The sequence below is a fragment of the Strix uralensis genome, chromosome 2 (assembly GCF_047716275.1).
Source record: "Strix uralensis isolate ZFMK-TIS-50842 chromosome 2, bStrUra1, whole genome shotgun sequence".
NCBI classification, from domain to species: Eukaryota; Metazoa; Chordata; class Aves; order Strigiformes; family Strigidae; genus Strix; species Strix uralensis.
In genome coordinates this window covers 104550540-104571138 of record NC_133973.1, presented here as the reverse complement: position 1 = coordinate 104571138, position 20599 = coordinate 104550540, and the positions used below count along the sequence as shown (strand labels likewise).

The window sequence follows — 20599 nt, the reverse complement described above, 5'->3', positions numbered from 1 at the left end:
GGTGGAACAGTATCAGACAGCACAAACATTAAAACCAAAAGGAACAATTTTTTTATTTTATTTTAATTGATTGTGGTATATACTTGCAAGCAATCTGAAGGGCAGAAGAGATATCTATAGGATCAATTTTTAATAAGCACTTTTATGTGAAAAAGAAATAATTCTGAATAATTAAATACCATCGTCTTGGCATCATTCATTACAATCTTTATGGAGAGGCTGTCTGTTTATAAGCAGGCATGACAGCAGTCCCTGTTACAAAACTTGCCTCATTCCTGTCAGTGTAAGATCCTCTTCCCATTTGCTTCTAATTTTGTCAAGCATCACGTGTTTGTGCTGAAATTTTTCAGGCTGTTCATCTGTCTTAGGCTGATATTTTTTTCAGTGAAATCTATTTCTTCTTTTTCCAAAATGAGACTGAAATGGAAAAATATGCTGTTTGGCAGGTATAACTCCTTGTTACAACTTCTTGGTGGTGGCATCAGCCACTCAGGAAGAAGAAATCTCAGAACCTGACCCATGCAAAATTAGCAGGTTCCGCAGCTTTTAGAGATAAATATGAGTGAGAGAAAAAGAAAAAAAGCTAAACCCCCAGGGGATGGCTACAAGGTTTAAACAATTCTGACATCCTGGGGGGTTGGATGGGAAGGTCCCAGTTCTGTGAATGAAAAACCTGGGAACATGGTACCTTAGTTACAGATGCTCTGTTTTCCACCCCCATGAAAACAGGACCTATTTGTCTTTGAAAATATGAGCATATGCACACACAGTAAGCCTGCACTAGTTGACAGTTTAACCATTAAGACTGCTGGAACATTTTATCTCATATCAAGTCCTTTGCAGCTCATACTGCAACCAGAATACGCACTCTCTTACCCTGGGGAAACTGAACATGTTGGGTATTTTCCTGGGATTCCTGTCCCTGGCTACTCCAGAGCCAAGTACAAAGGTGAGGATCAGGGAGCATCTCTCTCTCATGCTCTCAGAGAGTGTCTTCCACAACACTTCCTCCCATGCTCGGACAGTTTTGGAAAAATTGCCTCAAACACAAAACAGAAAAAGTCAGGATCAAAGGAAGAGGAATATAATTAGACTAAATCACAGTAGGAGATCGCAGTGGGAGATGTGAAAATGAAACAGTGGAAGTTTGTGAGCTGATCTGCGGTATGTAAAACATGGCCATGGAAGAACCATGGGGAGGGGGTGGGTAGTATGGGGAAGGAGATTTCAGTTCTGGTGGAAGTGTAACAAGTTCAACCTGTAAGTGAAACTTGGTTTTCCATTTGTAACGGTCATTCAGTAGTCAAAAGGTTTTTCAGGGACAGAGATGGACTGAAAACACACTTGGGATCTTCCAGGTGGGAGTTTATATTGTTCAGAAGGATGGGCTCTAGGGTTTCTCACAGAAGCTGGAGTAAAATCCCTGAACCAGGAGGAAGGTGCAGTCTGGATGGTGGTGATGTTCTCCTTGGATATGCATGGCTATTCACTTCCTTCAGAGCCTGTGGAGCAAATCAGACTCCCTAATACTTGTAGCACTGCAATGAGACAATGACAGTGATCAAATCCCATGCTTCAAGGTTGCAGCTGATTGCCTGGTCATGAAAAGAATGGCTTCCCTTCCCTCATACATAATTGGCTAGATGCATACCTGGCTAGCCAGAAATGTACACTCACAGCCCAGAAAGCCAACCATATCCTTGGCTGCATCAAGAGAAGCATGGCCAGCAGGTCGAGGGAGGTGATTCTTCCCCTCTACTCCCCTCTTGTGAGACCCCACCTGGAGTACTGCATCCAGCTCCGGGGCCCCCAGCATAAGAAGAACATGGACCTGTGGGAGCAGGTACAGAGGAGGGCCACGAAGATGATCAGGGGGCTGGCCTATGAAGACAGGCTGAGACAGTTGGGGTTGTTCAGCCTGGAGAAAAGAAGCTTCCAGGCAGATATTACAGCAGCCTTCCAGTACTTAAAGGGGGCCTACAGGAAAGATGGGGAGGGACTCCTGATCAGGGAGTATAGAGATAGGATGAGGGGTAATGATTTTACACTGAAAGAGGGTAGATTTAGATTATGTGTAAGAAAGAAGTTCTTCACAATGAGGGTGGTAAGACACTGGCACAGGTTGCCCAGAGAAGCTGTGGATGCCCCTTCCCTGGAAGTGTTCAAGGCCAGGTTGGTCGGGGCTTTAAGCAACCTGATGTAGTGGAAGGTGTCCCTGCCTATGGCAGGGGGATTGGAACTAGATGATCTTTAAGGTCCCTTCCAACCCAAACCATTCTACAATTCTATGATTCCATGATTTGTGTGAGGATCATTTCATTTGTTTTGGCTCCTCCCTTTGAAGCATCAGAGACTGGCCATGCTGGTGGGACATAACGGCTCAGAGAAGACTCTGGGATGAGGAGCAAAGACTCTTTTCTCTTAACAGCCTTTACCATGTTCAGGTGTGTAAATTCAAGCAGGTTGCAGCTGAGGAGAGGACATTTCACCAGCCCTTATTAGGTGACACATCTGCTTACCAAACCTCAGGTGTCTCAGCTAGTGACCCTTGAAAGGGCTTATGCTATCTCTCTGGTGGCTTGTATGTTCTGCTTCTCTTCCAAGGATTGGAGTCCGTCCTTTCTAAATTGCAGACATCAGCTAGATCTATTCTGGGTGAAGCTTAATGGTCTGTAATAACAGGAAGTTATATGAGGTCACCTAACGGTCCATTCTTGGCTGAAAAATTATGAAATGTCTGGAAAGCTATATCTGTGCTAAGGACCTGCGTGGGTATCAGTGTATGACATACGGCAGTATACACAAATTCAATGTATCTTCTGAAAATGTAGGGAGTAGTACTGTCATGATTTGAACTTGGCTGGTAGCCAATCACCATGCAGCCAGTCGCTTACTTTCCCCCCACACACACACACCTCCCTGGTGAGATAGGGGAGGGACAAAAAAAGAAGAATTCATAGGTTGAATAAAAAAAACCCAGTTTAGTGATAGTAACAAAACAACAGTAACAATAGGAAGTCCAAACAGGTAATACACAGTGCAGTTGCTCACCACCCAGCGACCGGTACTCAGCCCACCCCCAGCAGCAATCCTGACCATACCAAAGATCCCACCGCACGCCAACCGGAAGCAGAAATGAGAGAGCACCTGCCTCCTTTATACACCAAGCATAACATCACATGATATGGAATACTCCAGTGATTGATCCGACCCGGGCCTCTAGCTGTGCTCCCTCTCAGCCCAAGGAAAGTTAACTCTATCCTGGCTGAAACCAGGACAAGTACCCAACAGGCAAGATGAACACAGGCCTGAGGTGGTAATCCATCCCTGTTCAGGAAATGCTGAAGTAGAGCTTCCCAGACAAAAGTTGGTTGGGCAAGAGCCTCAGTGGAACAGACCTTGTTATTTCGTGTAAAATCTTGAGATTTGAAATGCTCTTGGGCTGTGGTAGTGTGAATACACATACCTGAGTGTCTCTTGAAAGCTCCCAGGGAGTAGTCCAGGTGATGAGATCCATCAAAAAGCTAACCCTGCTGGACTGTAGAGTGTGTGAGATATAATCAGACATATACCCACATGTATTTTTACTTCAGTGGCTGAATTAATCCATCATACTGGTGTTCACTTCCAACAAGAATACACTGCCAATAACTCCATCAGTCCCTGAACTGTCATCTGTTTCCCAGCAGCTCTGAAAACAATACTGGCACCAGGTCTTTTGATGCGTGGGACTTCCAGTGCAGTAGAACAAGGCCAGAGATGATTTCTAGGTTTGCTATCTGTAACTTACCAAGATGCTGAGCATGTGCAACATTGGTTTGAATCAGAGTTACCAGTCCTAAGCACAACCATAAGCTAAGCTTTAGATACTTAGATACATTGTTAGATCAGTAAGCAAGTTAATAAAGCAATTCCTTGTTCGAGTAGTCCTTAAAAAGGAGTGTGCTTATGTTGCAATATGTTGCCCCAGCAATATGTTGCTGAAAATCAGTTTCCTTTCTTGATGACTAAGGGAAGTCACCATAAACTCCTTTTTAATCTCATGTTTGTCTCCTCTTGCTCTTCATCAGTGTCTAACATTCATCACATCACATAAAAAAAAAATATTTTCAGAATTAACTAAATCTACTGACCTGCTCTTGACAGTCACAATAAATCTATGCAGAACCTAAAGCTAGCCAAGATCAGGGGACGTGGGCTTTTAAAGATGTCCCTACATCCCAGAATTCTCTTCATAAAAATAGACTTCGGTCATAGCTTTGTGTTTTGACAGTTCAGATCAGCAGTCTTCCTGGCTGATATATTGATTGTAGGGCGTCAGTCTTCCTGATCTAATAAAATTTCACAGCACACGGGAAAAAAAGGAAAGCTTTTGTCTTCTTGGCAACTCAGTGCAAAAGCTTTCCAGAATATTGCTTTGCATAGAATGAAAATGGCTGTGGGCCAATGACTAATTATATTAAAGGGCCATGCATTTAAATTATTTATGTACCATAGTGTTTACCCCAGTGTTATTAAAACCACCGCATATACTTCTACAAATAAGATTTTGGTTCAGATGAATGTGACAGTCGCTCTGCGGGTGATATACTGTACCAGGAGTTTCTACTTTAATGTAACAAATAGCTTAACAGACATTAGCAGATGCATTACTTGTGGAGCACTGCTGCAGAAGGAGATGCAGATGAAAATAATTTACCTCTGGTCCATTTAGACACAGCAGATTATGCAACAATAATATATGTAGGAGCAGACTGCAGAGCATTGTTTGAAATGAGGATTTATCAAACTGAGGATTTAAAGCCGCTTTGGATCCAAATGATGCTAACCAGAAACTTCTTTTGTTTGTGCAGCAATTGCTGAGCATACAGGAAGAATTAAATAACAAAAAATCTGAACTGGAGCAAGCTAAGGAAGAGCAAACACATACACAAGCGATGCTTAAAGTCCTGCAGGAACAGGTGAGTGTTTCTGGTGGGAAAAATGCTGGCTTAGGCATGCTAAGAGGACAGAGGACTCATGGCTTCACCTCCAAAATCCATAGGAGTCTGACCGCAGAATATGCTGTGAGCAAGGCATAACCTTATGTGGCCTGTGTGTCTGCTCTGATTAGCATTTGTGAACACAGCTGAGGCTACTGCAGAGTTTGAGAAAACAGAGTGAAAAGGGACCATTATTTTATAGTATTCAATATTGAATTTCAAGGCTTGAGTAACATTTCCTCTTACGTTATTCTACATAGATATCAGTGATGTGTGTTTTCACTCTGAATTTTAAAAAAATGTTGGGAGAGTTAAATATATCTGAAACAAAACAGCTCTTTCTTTTAAGAATAGTATTGAAAAAAAAGAGCTTGGCATCTCCTGTGTTATTCATGCAGATATGAGTATACAAAAAACTTTAACATAATGGCATTTAAAAAGTAGTTATCAATGCACTTATTTAAGCAGTGAGAAGAAAACCTCTATAAATCTGATTATCACATCTTCTTTGATACTGGGTTGTTCTGTGACACTAAGAAGTATATTTGATAGTATTGTTTTAAAGCACGGTAAGATGGATAGTTACACAGCAAAAAGAAAATCTGGTGCTAAATCTGTAAAACTGAAGATGAAACAGTGCATTGTGTGCAAGCACAGCGTGCACAAATACATGTTGTCTGTATAGACCATGTTGGCCTGGACACACTGAAATCACAAATCCCCACCTGTGCTGCACAGGTCTCTGCTTTGAGACCTTATTTTAATCCTTTCTATATAAACTTTGAGCTAAAGTGTTTAGTGACTTGGTTAAGTATTTGCAGTTTCAAGGCTGTGGGATCTGAATTGCTTAGATGACAGAGATTCAAAATGCTGATGATTCTTATGTTCAGGATTTTTCAGCGTGTATGTCTGAATATGTCTGCACACAGATTTATACATTTAATGTACGTATTAGGAAAAGCAAATTATGCTTATTTCAGATTTTTTTAATGCTCATTATGAAAGTTGTGACATTGTTCCACATTTAACATTTGTCTTTGAACCTATCTAGTGACAAATATATTCTAGAAATGAATAATTTAGACTCCGGAAAAAATAAAGCTTTTATGTTCAGATACACGTTCTTAGCACTTATGGTTACAGAGATAACCTTCTAAATGAGAGCTGATGCAAGACTGTATAACACAAAATGCTATGAGGAAGAATGGAAGTGGTAACGACAGAATCTTTATAAACACAGAATCCACCGGATCTCTTGAGTTAATTGCATCTCATTTCCATTTTTACATGACATTCAAGATATAGCATTATAAGATACTTTAAAAAGAAAAAAATGAAATTGCATGAAGTTATTTTACATCTTGGTAGCAATTAAATGCTGCAAAAACATATAGGAAGATCTTACAATGCTAGGCCCCAGTAGAGACCACCAGGGCAGACTTTGGAATCTCTGCAGACTCCTCCTAATTGCAAATCAAATGTGCACTCATGCTAGGCAGACAGACAAAACAGTAGCTGGAAGAAAGGCAGGATGGATCTGCATTTCTCTTGAGAATTAGCTCTGAAACATGCCTAAGGCCAAGACTGTAAGTAGCCAGAATTCCTAAGGAGTGCTATGCAGCTGGTGTACTTCTCCAACAACCCTGAACCAGTTCCAAAACTTTCCAGAACAACAGAAGCCCTAGCAGTAATGACCCCCACTTGCCAAGGCTCACAGCTTTCCTTTACAAGCACCACAGCTCATCTGTGTGTTTTACCCACAATGGGTATTGAAAATCATCTGGCGGAGTCAAGTAAATACGAATATTTCTTTCAAAAATAAATAGCACCAGGCTCCCGCCTCGATTATATGGCTTGTTTTTGTGATACGTTCGCTAAAATCTGCCTTTTCATCTCAAGCTGGCAGAAGGATCCTGCCTTGCCTCACCACAGGCATGTTTGCACAGAGAGGTGCAGCTGTGTCTGAGCACGTCTGCTGGCTCAGCACATCTCGTGCTGATCCAGTTACACCAACCCAGCCGCATCCTGGCTGGGACGTCCTGCTGGGAGAGGTCCCATTTGCTTGTGCACCATATTGCATTACTGTAGCCAAAAGGCTTCTGGAACAGATCTGGCCTGTGGCCACCAGCTCTGGTTGTCAGAGGGATTCATGACCACTGGTTTGAGTTAGACCTACCCCACCATGGCATTACACATATCAGAGAGTTCTAACTCTTCAACCCTTCTCCCTTCCTTTCAGGTAGGCCCTTGGTTATTACTGGCACTAGTTCAGTGTGTTGCCTCAGCATACTCTCTGCTGGTAACATCACACTCACCACCAACCTGTGATGGAACCGGCCTACGAGGCAAGGCAAGTCCTGTTTTTCCAATATTGTGTTTTTCTGAGGTTCCTATTACAACATTTCACTATTTGGGATGTGAAAGAAGAATATAATTTATATTTTAATTTAGAAAAAAACAATATTGGAAAAAAGAGGGACTTTACCCCTTTAGCTTGTGGGAATGCAGCTGCACATTTTCTACCCATAAGTTTTCCACCATTAACTCCACTGGTTCACCTCCACCTCCTGCTGCAGTGGTCCTAGTGTAGATGTGGAAGCCTGAGCTCTGGCATCCTTTACAGAGCTTGGCATGCAATAAAAGACATGGAAAGGCTCAAGAATCATGTCTGCATTAGATTAACCAGTGGAACAGTGCCAGAGCAATGATGGTGGGAAACCACGGTGGGGTGAAAGCCTGCCAGATCAATGTAGGCTAGAGGCTGAGCCCACTCTCCCATCAAATGCAGATGTGGCTGGTGGGGGAGTGGTATGTCACCAGCAGAACGGATGCAGGGAGCATTGCCCAAGGAGCTGGCAGTCACCAAGGGGTGACAGCACTTTATCAACCTGGAAAAGGAAAGGTGAAAGATAAGTAATGAACTGCACTCCTTGAACGTTCAGGACGTGACATTAGTGTGCAGAGCAGTTTTACATACCCAAGCACGCTCTTCTGACCTCGTATTCAGATGAGTAATTCAGCTGAACTCAACAAGACTGCTCTCGTGAGGTGAATTTCTATAATGGAGAATCAGAAAATGGCTCTTTCAGTCACATCATGATGCAGAAATACCTAATTCTGGTGCTTGGCTGGAAGTAGCCATCTCAGCTCGTTCCTACCATCTATCCTCAGGGTGGGGTGGTTTCACAAGGTGGTTATTTTTTCAGTTTAGGGAAAACATGTTGCATTCATTGGAAATGCATCACTCTGCTGTTAGTATAAATTGCAGACTTTTCAAGGGTATTGAAAGATGAGCATCAGTGAATTGAACCAGGAGACCTGATGATTTTGCAGTCTTCAACTATTCTTTATACTACTTTATCAGTGATTGCTGCCCCCTTCCCTCTCTGTCAGGACTGGTTTAGTGGCTTGAGCCTGCACCAGTTCCTGAACTGGTGCAGTTTACAGCCCTGCATAATAAGGTACACAGAGACCATGGCCTGCTTACCTTAATTGTCAGACTGGAAACTGAGAAGCTGAGAACTGACTCACACACAGTTTAGTTGTTGCTACCACATGGCAAAAAGATGATGGAGGTAACCTAGCCGCTCTAGGGTGGTAGTCCACCAATGCTTCTGAGTCAGACACCTAATTGAAACGTAATAGTGTTCCATTTCACCTGGATTTTAGGACTGTTGTCATTCAGGATCACAGCTGTAACATATTAACAGTTACATCAACCCCAGCTTCTTTGGCAAAAACAAGGAATGCATAGGAAGGTTCTGTTTATTGTTCCCCATCTCCTCCTACCCCAGACATCTACTCTGAGTTAAGTTAGAATAAAAGCATGACTCTTCAAAGATTTACATAAAGATTAAGTGGTTCTGAGCGCATCATTTAAGTGTACAAACCTCCAGGGCTTATATGCTCAGGAGAGCTGCAGTGTCTCCTCCTTTCTGTGTTTGCTCAATCACAGGATGAACAACTGCATATTTCACTGTGGCTCGAGACATGAGCTAGGACATTCCTTAAATCTCTTGGGAGTGATTTTTACAATCCCCAATGTATTCCTAGATTTTCCCCAAAAAGCTAATTCAGGAGGAAAAATAAAGAGTTTGGTTTAGATCATATATTTGGAATTGACAGCATCTGCTCAGTTCTTCCTGCCACTGGTTAAATAAAAGAGCTGTTCTTCACTTCCTTTTCCATCATACCCAGGAGCCATGTCATTTACTTAGATGCTTTCTCAGGAAGGAAACGTACAGTAGCAATATGGCATCTTAAACAGCTCAAAATATATCATTCAAAAGTAATCATTAGCAAAACACTATTTAGCTAGTGGCAACTTGCAAATATTGTGAAGTTTAAATTAATAGCAACAAGAATGGGAAATGAAATCGTTTATTATTCTTGAGAGCCAATTCTCTACACTTTTTATGCCTTGAAACTACTTTCTAATCTTATTATTTAAAAAATAATGACCCAGTCTTATTATTTTCCTTTTTTTTTTTTTTTTTTGCCAACCTATCAAGCCTTAAGTATGTTGGTTTCAAAATGGTTTGAGCAAAAACTCATTAGAATTATATGCTCCATCTGTTTTTCTCATTGGAAGCTTTATAAAATGCTCCTTCAAATAAATCAAAGATAACTGTGTGAAATACTCAAGTAATGTGCTTGTTTTGTTCTGTTTTGTTTTTTTTGTTCACTCTTTGCAGTTAAAAAGCGCCAAGGAATTAGCAGAAATCAATGGGCATGATGAATCTCAGGCAAATGTAGGTACAGATATCTATGTATACATGTAGATAGATATATATATGCATGCATATGGTCTCAAATTTATTATTTATGTCTTAAAGCTGATAGAATGGCTGAATGATTTGCACATCAGGTTTGAAGTGCCTGTTTTTTTTCATGAAGCCACAGGTTCAAATCCCAGCAAACTTCATTTCGAGGTAGATAAATTGGGTTCCATGCAATTTACTTTGTAGGATTTATTTGGATGAGACTTTAACAACCAATGTCCTACTTGCTGTATGTGGGTGTTAAAGATACCATGGAAACGACTGCAAGAGAAATGCTTTGCCTTAGTGTCCTGTCCAGGATTACTCAAGCTACAAAGTTACACCGTTTGTCTCTGTGGCTGCCACCTTGCAGCTGAGCAAGTTTGGCCGTATTTCAGTTCTGAGTGAAGTGATTTGTATACGTGTATAATTTGGAAACAGTTAATTTGCACAAGAGGACTAAATTAATTCATTGAGTCATTATTTTGTCCAGAATCATTAAAGGACCTCTTAAGGTCATGTTTTTTAAAACCTGCTGCCAAAAAAAATGCTTCTGTTTTTCCCTTAATGATTGCAGTCAAAACAGCAATTTGGATAAGGGGAGAGAGAAAAAAGGAAAACTTGCCTGCTATGTTTGTCATCCAAACAGTGCAGCTTTGTGCTTTGTCATAAACATATGAAAATTAAAACTGATTATATACGATATCTTCCTCCTAGCCAAGAGAACTAGCAACAGTCTGAACACTAATATAATTTAACATCTATTTTAGTCAATGTGTTGTCTAATGGCACAGCCAGGAAAGCAGTTTTAGTTTAATCCTGAATGGAAGGCTCAAATTTTGTGGACTGCTTTGTGATAAGGAAATGTCCTCTTTTTTAATCCTTTCCTGGATCTCATTCATTGTGGTCTATTTCCGCAGTGAAGTCAATAGAACCTCATAGCTCTCAGCATTTAGACAGGAGACATTCAATATTGTCTGATAGCTCCAACAAATCTGCAATTGCAGTCTGTCTGCACAGCGTCTCATTGCCCCTTTGAAAGATTCTGTTTGCAAACCAAAATAAAGACATTAATCCACCGATGATCTTGAAATGCTCACATTTGCTACCTAAAAACTTGTCTTTGTACAGCAGCTGGTTGCAGGTTTCCTAAAGGACTTTAGAAATTTAAGACTTAGAAACTTTCTAAAGGAACTTGCTTCCTTTCCAAAAATGTGGATGAAACAATGTTTTGCAGGATTGAAATGTTTTAAAGGAAAATTGCCTAAATGCTTCAACTTTTATCATGTAACTGGATGAAACAGAAGAGCCTAAAAGTTTTACTTTTATATAATATAAAGGTTGAAATAACATTAAAATGAAACATTTCAATTGTGTAAACAGAGTGTTTCAGTGCATCATTCCCAGATATCTGAAACAAAACATTTCAGAATCTTTGGTTAATGGTAAATTTTTTTCAAAATGTACTATCTTGTTCCAGTTTGTAATTGTAGGAATTGTTCAAATGCCAAAATTTTCCATAGGATAGGAACTCTATTTTCTGCCTTCCTTTTCCATGAGCTCTTCCCATGATGATCTCATAGCAATATTAGACTCCAAAGAAAAGTGAATACCTAAACTAATGGTGAAGAGGGAGACCAGACAGTTACAATTATTGGGTCACAGTTGTAGCCATGTATTCAACAATTATGCCACCATGTAATCAGAGAAAGCACAGCAGCACAAATGGAAATAGAGAAATAAGGGGAGAGAACTGATGTTAACGTATTTGCCGCGATAATGAACTTTGTAAAATAGAAGTTGAGGTACCTTTTAAACAATTGTCATTTATATCAGGTATGTAGTGCTCAGGTGTTTTGCCTTGGAAATTGTCTCTCCACATCTGTTCTCAGCAGACTTCCTCGTTGTTGCCCTTGGCCAGTGTGCAAATCTGGAATGATCAAAGAGAAAAGGACTTGGTGGCTCCTACGTGATTGTTAGTGAACTGTGATGCATATAATGGGATTTGGACATATTTGTTACAGTTGACAGGTTGAATTCGGCAAATGAAATACCTTTACATGCAGAGCAATAGTGGGAAGTGTTGGTAAGGAAAAATGGTAACTTATGTCTATACACTGAACACTCAATCTAATCGTCACACTATGGCATATTTAGATTACTTATTTTGCAGAAAATCAGGCTTCTAGAAAGGACAGTAGAAACTTTAGGCACACTGCATACACATCAAGAAAGCCCATACTGTAATCTTAAAAAGATTATTTTCTGCAGTCCTCGGGCTTTCTGCTGATGACACTGGTCTGCATCATATTTTATATTAGAAAATATTGTTTCTTAAAATAAAACCTGGAAATATTTTTCTTAGCAAAAGCAGTTACAGATGAAAATATATACTTAGACCTATCCTGGTGTGTCTTCTACATTTCCATTATGTGAGACCATGCTGAAAGGGAAACAAGGATCTGGACACCTTTGGTAAAAGAAAAATATCCCTCCTGAAAAGTGCCCAACCTATAAATGGACCAATCTTCAGTTTTTTCTCTTGTTTTTGCAGGAGAGTTGAACACAGTTAACTCAGAGTCTGGAGCAATTGCAATGTTACCCTCCCTGCCATGGCAGTTCACACACAAATCGGGGAGGGGGAAGAAATTTTAGTGTATTGCCAGTACATCTGTTATTTCCAGAAAGCAAAACCATCTTACAAGGCTCTGTAAACAGTCATGAGGGTGTTTCATGAGTGACTTGCCACGTACATGCAGTAATATTTGTTATGGCTGTTGACATTTCCTAGCTATACTCTGTGTCAGGAAAGGCCAAATGTCAGGCTCAAGCGGTACATAGAACCCGAGATCCCAGCCTGATGTTAACAGAGACTTCAACACCAGGACTGCCAGAGATGCTGTCACTGAGCATTCATTTCCTTCAGCCCTGTGGTTAGGAAAAGATTGCTTCTTGCTTCTAATCTGCCCCCCTTTTAATTTCCTCTTCATTGCTGCATATAATGATATTTAGTTCACATCTCTGTCTTAACTGAAGAGAAAATAATGGCCAATGGACAATTATAATTTCAGATATAATCCTCTTCCAGGATGTTCCCAGACTCTTGGGACCTGATTAGTCCCAATGTGAAAAAAAAATCTCGCTTGGGAGGTGTGCTCAAGTAGAGAACATTTTGCAAATTGAAAATGTTAATCACATGTTTTGTGGCTAACTCTGTCAGTGGCTTTCTGTGGAGCCTCTTGTATATAGGTTAATTCTGTGTTTTGATCAAAGATCTCCTTTTGCACACTGCTGAGTTCAGTATACATAGGGCACTGCATGCAAATACAGCTATATAGCCTTGGTGAATGTATCCCTATTTTGGAGGTGGGAAGGTTAGCACCCATTGTATCTCTATATTGTTAATGGAGAAAGGGATAGTTTTTTACACAAGCCTCATTTCAGAAGTAGTCAGTGATTTTCTCCCAGGAGTTTGGCATTCTCCCTTGACAGCTGTTGCCTTCCTTAGATAGCTGCTGTGAATAACTCCTACCCTTTGTAAAAGTGCCATAAAATGGTAGTCAAGAGTATCAGTCCTCCAAGTTCAGACCAAAGCAAGAGATGGGTCATGGTCACAGAAGCATTTTGAATGCCCAGATTACAATTGCATGGTAAAGTCCTGGCTATGTTTAAGACAATAATTAAATTCCCATCAGGTTAAAAAGCCAGGATTTCACCAAAAGACTTTTAGCCTTACTTCATTATCACTGAGGCACAATAAAATGAATATATTTCAGGGAGTGTAACTGATTTCACCACAAATTTTTTTACCAGCTTGTTCTTCTGTTTGAGTTTCATTGTTTGAACAAAGTAATGACTTTGACCTCATTCGTCTGTCTGCATCCAGTTAGCATCTCCAGCAGCTTGGACACAGTATTCTGTGGGGTTTTCTCCAGACATGAAATCAATAATATTAAGTAGGGATGCATTTTTTCTATTTGAATGCTTGAAGCTGTTATCAGAGCATTTCTTAAGTTGAACCAAGCATCTTAGATTTGATGTTGATTCTTCCTTTAATTTTTCCCCTCTGTATCTGCTTTTCAAGTAGTTACCAGATGATCCTTGACTCAGAGGAGGAGTATACCCAGGGTGAAATATTTAAACCATTTTATTAAATTGCTCACTAAATGCTACACTGAAAGTAATGTTATTCCTAACTACACCCTAGTCTTCTCTTTTCACATAGTATGGTTGATCACTGATGAGCTTTACTAAAGACAAGTAAAGACAGCTCTTAAATGAGGCTCATTTTTACAACAAGCCAAGCAAAGATTTAAAAAGCCAACCCACTTCAGTTTTTGAGGAAGTCTGTAATTGCATCACACTCATCAGAGTTCAGTTCTTGTACTTCACTATGCAAACCTGTAATGGAGGCACCCAAGGGTACCTGCTGTGAACATCCCATGTCAGTGCACGTGTTAGTACACACCTGCCATAGGATGGGGCACCTCTGTGCTGTGTGACTGCCTCACATCAAACCAGGTGAGATGAAAAAGGCCCTTGAACACAGGGAGAGGAGAGAGGAGAGGAGAGGAGAGAGGAGAGGAGAGGAGAGGAGAGAGGAGAGGAGAGGAGAGGAGAGGAGAGGAGAGGAGAGGAGAGGAGAGGAGAGGAGAGGAGAGGAGAGGAGAGGAGAGGAGAGGAGAGGAGAGGAGAGGAGAGGAGAGGAGAGGAGAGGAGAGGAGAGGAGAGGAGAGGAGAGGAGAGGAGAGGAGAGGAGAGGAGAGGAGAGGAGAGGCTAGAAGGGTGCAATGCCTGCTCAAATCGTCCCAGTAGTTTGGGACTACAGGACAAAAGTTGATCACCTTTATTGATGAAGATCCCAAGTGACTGCTGCTGATGCTTTTGCTTCACTTCCTTGTGAGCGCAACAGCCATTTCCTGGCTATCCCACTCTTCAAAAGGCTTGCTCTTCACAGAACGTTACAGGCCAGAAAACCCCGGTGCAGGGCTTCCACACATCAGGAAATGTGTGTTTCTTTTCTATCTGAGCTTCCCAAGTTTGTAAGCTGTGAACCTCAGCCTCAGAAAGCTGATATTGAATCACTGAGTAGTTTCATCGGCTTTGCTGGGGTCATCTGGCCTTGCAGCAGGCATTTCTGGAGCACACGGGAGCGAGTGGACGCCACAAAAAGTGAGGTGATGACAGCTGGGGGTGTTTGAGGATAGGGAGAGAGTGATGGCAGCCTTACCATACCAAAGAGCTCAGGGCTGATGTCCCCTACAAGGGGTGCCAGAAGTTGGGGTTTGGTTCTCTCCTCCACCTGACAATATTCAAAGCTGCATTGCCCAAAACCAGCATGGGCTATGTGCACTCTCCAGCTCCTCTTTTGTAACTGCTCCCCTTTGCAAGATCATGTTCAGTCAACTAATTCATTTAACAAATGAAGTTAGCTGTCTAAAAAGAACCTGCAGGAGTAATGGTGCAGTGCAGGGATGAGGACTGCCCCCTGAAGAGAGATGTGGTGTTTGATTTCTCATCATGGAGATGTTACGTTGTTAGAAGAAGGTGCAAGGACCCTGTACCCTAATTGGAGTGGGGCATAAAGTCCCCAGGGATTACAGGGACCCATTTACTGTCTGTATTCAGGTTCTTCTGTCCTGGTGGAGCCAGGACCAGGGGGTGAGGAGTGGCCATGCCTCTTTCTACTCCCTGCCTTTTCCATTCCATGCATTTATTTGTAGTCCTTCTATCACTCATTTCTGCACATTTCCATCAATTTAAGGCATGTGGAGTATGATAAATTCACGCAGCTATGACCGTTTGAAGATCAGCAGCTTTCCTACTTACCACAGCAAGCATGAGGAATGACCACCTCATGAATTCAATACCACAAGGCCTGAAAAATAACAGGAGTTTAACTGGCTGTTTAGGACCATATTATCAAAGAGCCTGCTCAGCCTTCAGAAGTTCTTACACACTGATAGATCAAGTTCCCCTCAGTTCCCCCCTTCGCCGTCCCAGCCCTGGCTCAGCATGTTAGAGGACAGCAAGAGAGTTTCATTAACGCAGTGCAGATCTCTCTCAGCTGGCTGAATCACAGTCTCTGCAGTTTCACCACTACCTAACCCTGTGGGGAGCAAATGGCTACAGTAGACCAAGGTATATTCTGACACAGAGTGTGCTACCTGAAGCAGATCTGAGCTGTAGCAATAACCCCTTCGTTAATGTGCAGCAAGAAATCACACCACTTCCCTTGTCCCTAATTAAAAGTGTCAAAGTGACATCGTAACTTGGCTTTTGATTGGAGTGAATTCCTGTCATCTGAGGGAGGAGAAGAGAGAACTCTGAGACACAATGATAAAACCCATTCAGCCACCCACTCAGCAAATCACAAAAGTTTTTTGACTTTAAATTTCATGTGAGCTCCACAGGGAGACAGTTCTTCAATGCCCAGAGCTACCTGACATTTTAATAATACCTGATCATTATGTGCAGCCTTTCATCCCAAAGCATTTTCCCCAAGTATTTATACTGCACACGTATACAGGAGTCATCTCGTCATTTCTAGTGGGGAATAACATTCAGCCTTATACATATGCAGCTGTGTGCTTAACCCACACAGTGTACAAGGCAGATTGGCTTGTCAGAGCACTCAGGCTCCCCCGCAACCACCTGAAGGATGATGGGCCACCTCTGCTTCAGCCACAAGCCTTCTACTGCAGTCCTGGGCGTTGTACACCACATTCACACTCCCTCCAACCTGCTAAAGTCCTTCAAGTAATAGACAGCAAAAAGTGACAGAAGTGAGAAAGAAACTTCAGTATCCCCAGGAGACACTCTTCATAGAATCATAGAATGGTTTCTGTTGGAAGAGACCTTAAAGATCATCTAGTCCAACCCCCCTGCCATGGGCAGGGACACCTTCCACTAGACCAGGTTGCTCAAAGCCCCATCCAACCTGGCCTTTAACATTTCCAAGGAGGGGGCATCCACAACTTGTCTGGGCAACATGTTCCAGTGCCTCACCACTCTCACAGTGAAGAACTTCTTCCTTACACCTAATCTAAATCTGCCCTCTTTTGGTTTAAAACCGTTACCCTTTTTTCTTATCACTACATGTGCTTGTAAAAAGTCCCTCTCCAGCTTTCTTGTAGGACCCCTGGAGTCTGGAAGTACTGGAAGGCTGCTATAAGGTCTTCCTGGAGCCTTCTCTTCTCCAGGCTGAACAACCCCAATTGTCCTTATAGGAGAGGTGCTTCAGCCTTGGCCCTTCTCTGGACTTACTCCAACAGGTCCATGTCCTTCTTATGCTGGGGGTCCCAGAGCTGGACACAGCACTCCAGGTGGGGTATCGCGAGAATGGAGTAGAGGGGGTGAATCACCTCTCTCGACCTGCTGGCCACACTTCTCTTGATGTGGCCCAGGATACAGTTGGCTTTCTGGGCTGCTGGGTCATGTTGAGCTTCTGGTCAACCAACACCCCTGAGTCTTTCTCCTCAGGAAGGGTTCATCATCCTAATCAAGATCTAATCCAAAGGAATGAGAGCTCCAAAATGTTTTTTTCAAGTACTTTTCATATATTCAGATGTGGAGATTCCTGTGAATATGAGTCTGGTTGACCTGGGTTTTCAGATACCTAAAATTAATATCTTTCAAGTACAGATCCTTGCTGAAAACCATTCACTCTCATAAAACATTTAAGGTTGGATTTTTTTCCCCTCAATTACTTCCTTTTATTTCAACAAAGATATTTTCAAAACAATTCTGCACGTTCCGGAAGGGAAGCAAATTGCCTTTTTTTTCTGTCTTTAAATTTTTTTTTAGAAGTGCATCATTCTTGAGGAGATTTCTAGAGCACTATTTGTGTTAAAGACCATGTCAAAGGGGTTTCACAAGTTATCAGTCTCAACTAAACACAAAGTATCCCCTCCTACAATGACTTCAGCAGAGCTGGTGGGCAGGCGATGCTTTTGTTCAGCCAGCCATTGGTTTGCTGCAATTCCCTAACACAAAGTGTGCAAAATGACAATTACCTTTTTCCTTGCAAAACAACCACCTTCACATCACATAAAACATCTGTGTTAAGTCATCAGGAACCTACACATAAATCCAGCTTTAGAAAATGAAGCAACCTGATTATACTTTTAAAAATAAGCATGAAATAACTTTCATATTAGTCATCTGTATTTTGCATATGTACATTCCCATAAAATAGATGTGTTCAAATACAATGAGAACAATATAAAGAGATAGTTTCAATGAGAAAAGCATTTTCAGATTATTGCTAGTTGCCTAAACTCAGCAGGTGAAAGTTATAATAGTAAAAGCTTTGTAATGAAAAAGTTAAAAGCATCTCTCTGGCAAATGGATCGGAAAAATAGGATGTCAAGAGCACCATAATACAATTAATCTTCACTCCTGAAAACACTTCTATCATGTAGGATAAATCAGACAAACAAATCTTAGATGCATAGAGGAGTGTTCAATGTACTTCGTTTGCAAGGTCTTGTATTTGCTGTTCTAATTTTTCTTCATTGTTGTTCCTATAATCTTAATGCCAGATAATTTTTCAAGCCAGTTGTCAACTGTTTATTTGTTAATACCAGCGCACTTTTAAATTTACAGTCATGGTAAATTCTATTGGTGTACTTTAAAAGTAAATCTCTATATTAGTGTACTTTAAAAATAATTACAATGTGCTGTGGCTGACAAAACCAACACTGCTTTCTTGCATAACACAAAATAAGTTATCAAGTTTAGACTTGATCTGAATGAAAAGGTGACACCTGGTCTGTATCATTTCTAATGATAAACCAGTCACATTCACCAGCAGTGTAGCATACGGCAAATACACTCTTCCGCATCACTAGGTAGATAGTAGAAGGAGAAAGATCCTCTGAGACCCTGGAGAAAAAACACCAAAAAAGAAGGTTTTTTTTCTGAATTGTTGACCTGGTGCTAACTCTAGAAGTAGTGCAAGCTGCTTGTGAGACCTCTGTTTTTGGCCAGATGGTTGGATACTCCATTCCTTGCCTTATTCTTTTTATATGTGATGCAACACTCTAATTTGTTACTGTAAACTCAGTTATCCCAGTGTCCATAGAAAAGGCCAAGAAACTTCTCTACATATAGACAGTGTGTCAGCAAGACCACCTAACTTAATGATGTCAGCCACTTTACTAAAATCAGCTCTTAGGCTGTGAGGAACCAGGACTGTGTAAAATACAATATTTCTAGGAAGTAGTTAATTTGCTAGCACAAGATCAATTTATTTGCAGCAAGAAAAGAATTATATTAATCAAAGACTATGAGCAATTTTCTAGTCATTAGAGTATTTTTAGAGGAGTAGTCAGCAGAGTCAGAAACAGTCACTGTAAGAGGACATGCTGAAAGAAGAGCTGTGTAACTCACACGATGTTCCTGGAGAATTTTGAGTTACTTTCAGAGTTCAGACACTCAGCCAGATTTCCACAAGTCACAGCACAGTGCCACAGCAGCCCATGAAGGGGAACAAGCTCCATAAAAGGAAGAATTAAAGACATTTGGCCCAAACCAAACATTACTGTTGTCGGGAGTTGTTGAATCCTGTAGCCCAACAGAGGCAAGGTGGTTGTAGCAAGGCTGAGCACGTATTCCCCACAGGCATGTGCACAAACACACGTATAAAACACATGCATCACATGCATCCATATACATGTGGCCAGCCACACAGATCAACGCAAACTCAGAATTCATAAACACAAACAGTACTGATGGCCTCATCTTGCTCCCCTTTCTGGCTGATCAGGATAAAGTTCCATTAGTGGGAAATATATATGCAGACTTACATGTATATACAATGTGGATCCCTTCAGTAACTGGCCTTTGACTCTCAGTCTATCACATAACTGGCCCCTGCCTCACCATACACACACACACAAACAGGTCTTTTAGTCATTCCCCAGACCCCACGGTGTCCCCAGTTGCTGGCTTGGACCCCCTGGTCCCTCCAGTAGATCACATGCAATGTCTCTGGTCTATCCTGGATCCATCCCAGACCTATGGCCACTTCAACACACGGCTTCCAAGCTTATTTTTATACTTGGTGGCTGGTCTGGCTTGATGCTCACCAGTGATCACAGAGCAGCATGCGAACACACTCTGGTCTCTCTAACTATGGCACCCCAGACATATGGCCCTCTGACCCCTGATCCCACTCCTGCTGCTGCACTCAGACCCCCTCACACACACCAATAGAGAGTTCCTCACCCAGGAAAAGAGTTAGAATTTGATTTTAATGAGTGTAATACACTGATCAGGGCATGGCATGGCCAGACAAGTGTACTGACCAGCAACCTGTTTACATGCAACCAGTCCCTTTTATCCCCTTCCCAAACCACCATGATACCTCCCTTTTCCTGCCTTTTGTTTCCCTGCTAAGGACCCTCAACTAAGTCTTGTACAATCCCAAGATGCTCTTCCCCTGCATCCCTTAACAAGCCCCGTACCCCTATAGGCAGTGCCCCCCTCAGTCTGTAAGATGATCCAGAGAGCATTTCCATTGACTGGTTTTGATAGGTGTCACACTTGAACCCTGGGGCTGATGCTGTCCTGTGACAGCCCTGGGAGGAGATGGATTGGGGGACCTCTGTTTTCTCTGATTAGGTTATCCAGCTTTCCCCATCTGTGATGGTGCCTCTGTCCTTTGTGCTCATGGAGGTAAGACTTTAATCACAAGTATCAGGAGGAAGCAGCAAGTGATGGTGGTTGGAAAATCCCTTCTGCAGGGGATGGAGGCACCCATCTGTTGATGGCACAACCCACACGTTGTTTAATGAGGGCGCAGAACTGGGATGCTGCAGAGAAACTGCTGAGGTTTATCCAGCCATTGGACTA

At 41.7% G+C, this 20599-nt stretch overlaps 1 protein-coding gene across 7 annotated transcripts in view; it reads left to right on the top strand.

Moving 5' to 3' along the window:
* The window catches only part of ENOX1 (ecto-NOX disulfide-thiol exchanger 1), a 383297-nt gene that overhangs the window by 349179 nt on the left and 13519 nt on the right, over positions 1-20599 (top strand). For all 7 annotated transcript variants that reach the window (XM_074859609.1, XM_074859613.1, XM_074859612.1 and 4 more), the window contains 2 exons: positions 4854-4961; positions 9677-9733. In XM_074859609.1, the coding sequence (XP_074715710.1) occupies positions 4854-4961; positions 9677-9733 (165 nt within the window). The remainder of the gene's footprint in view (positions 1-4853; positions 4962-9676; positions 9734-20599) is intronic.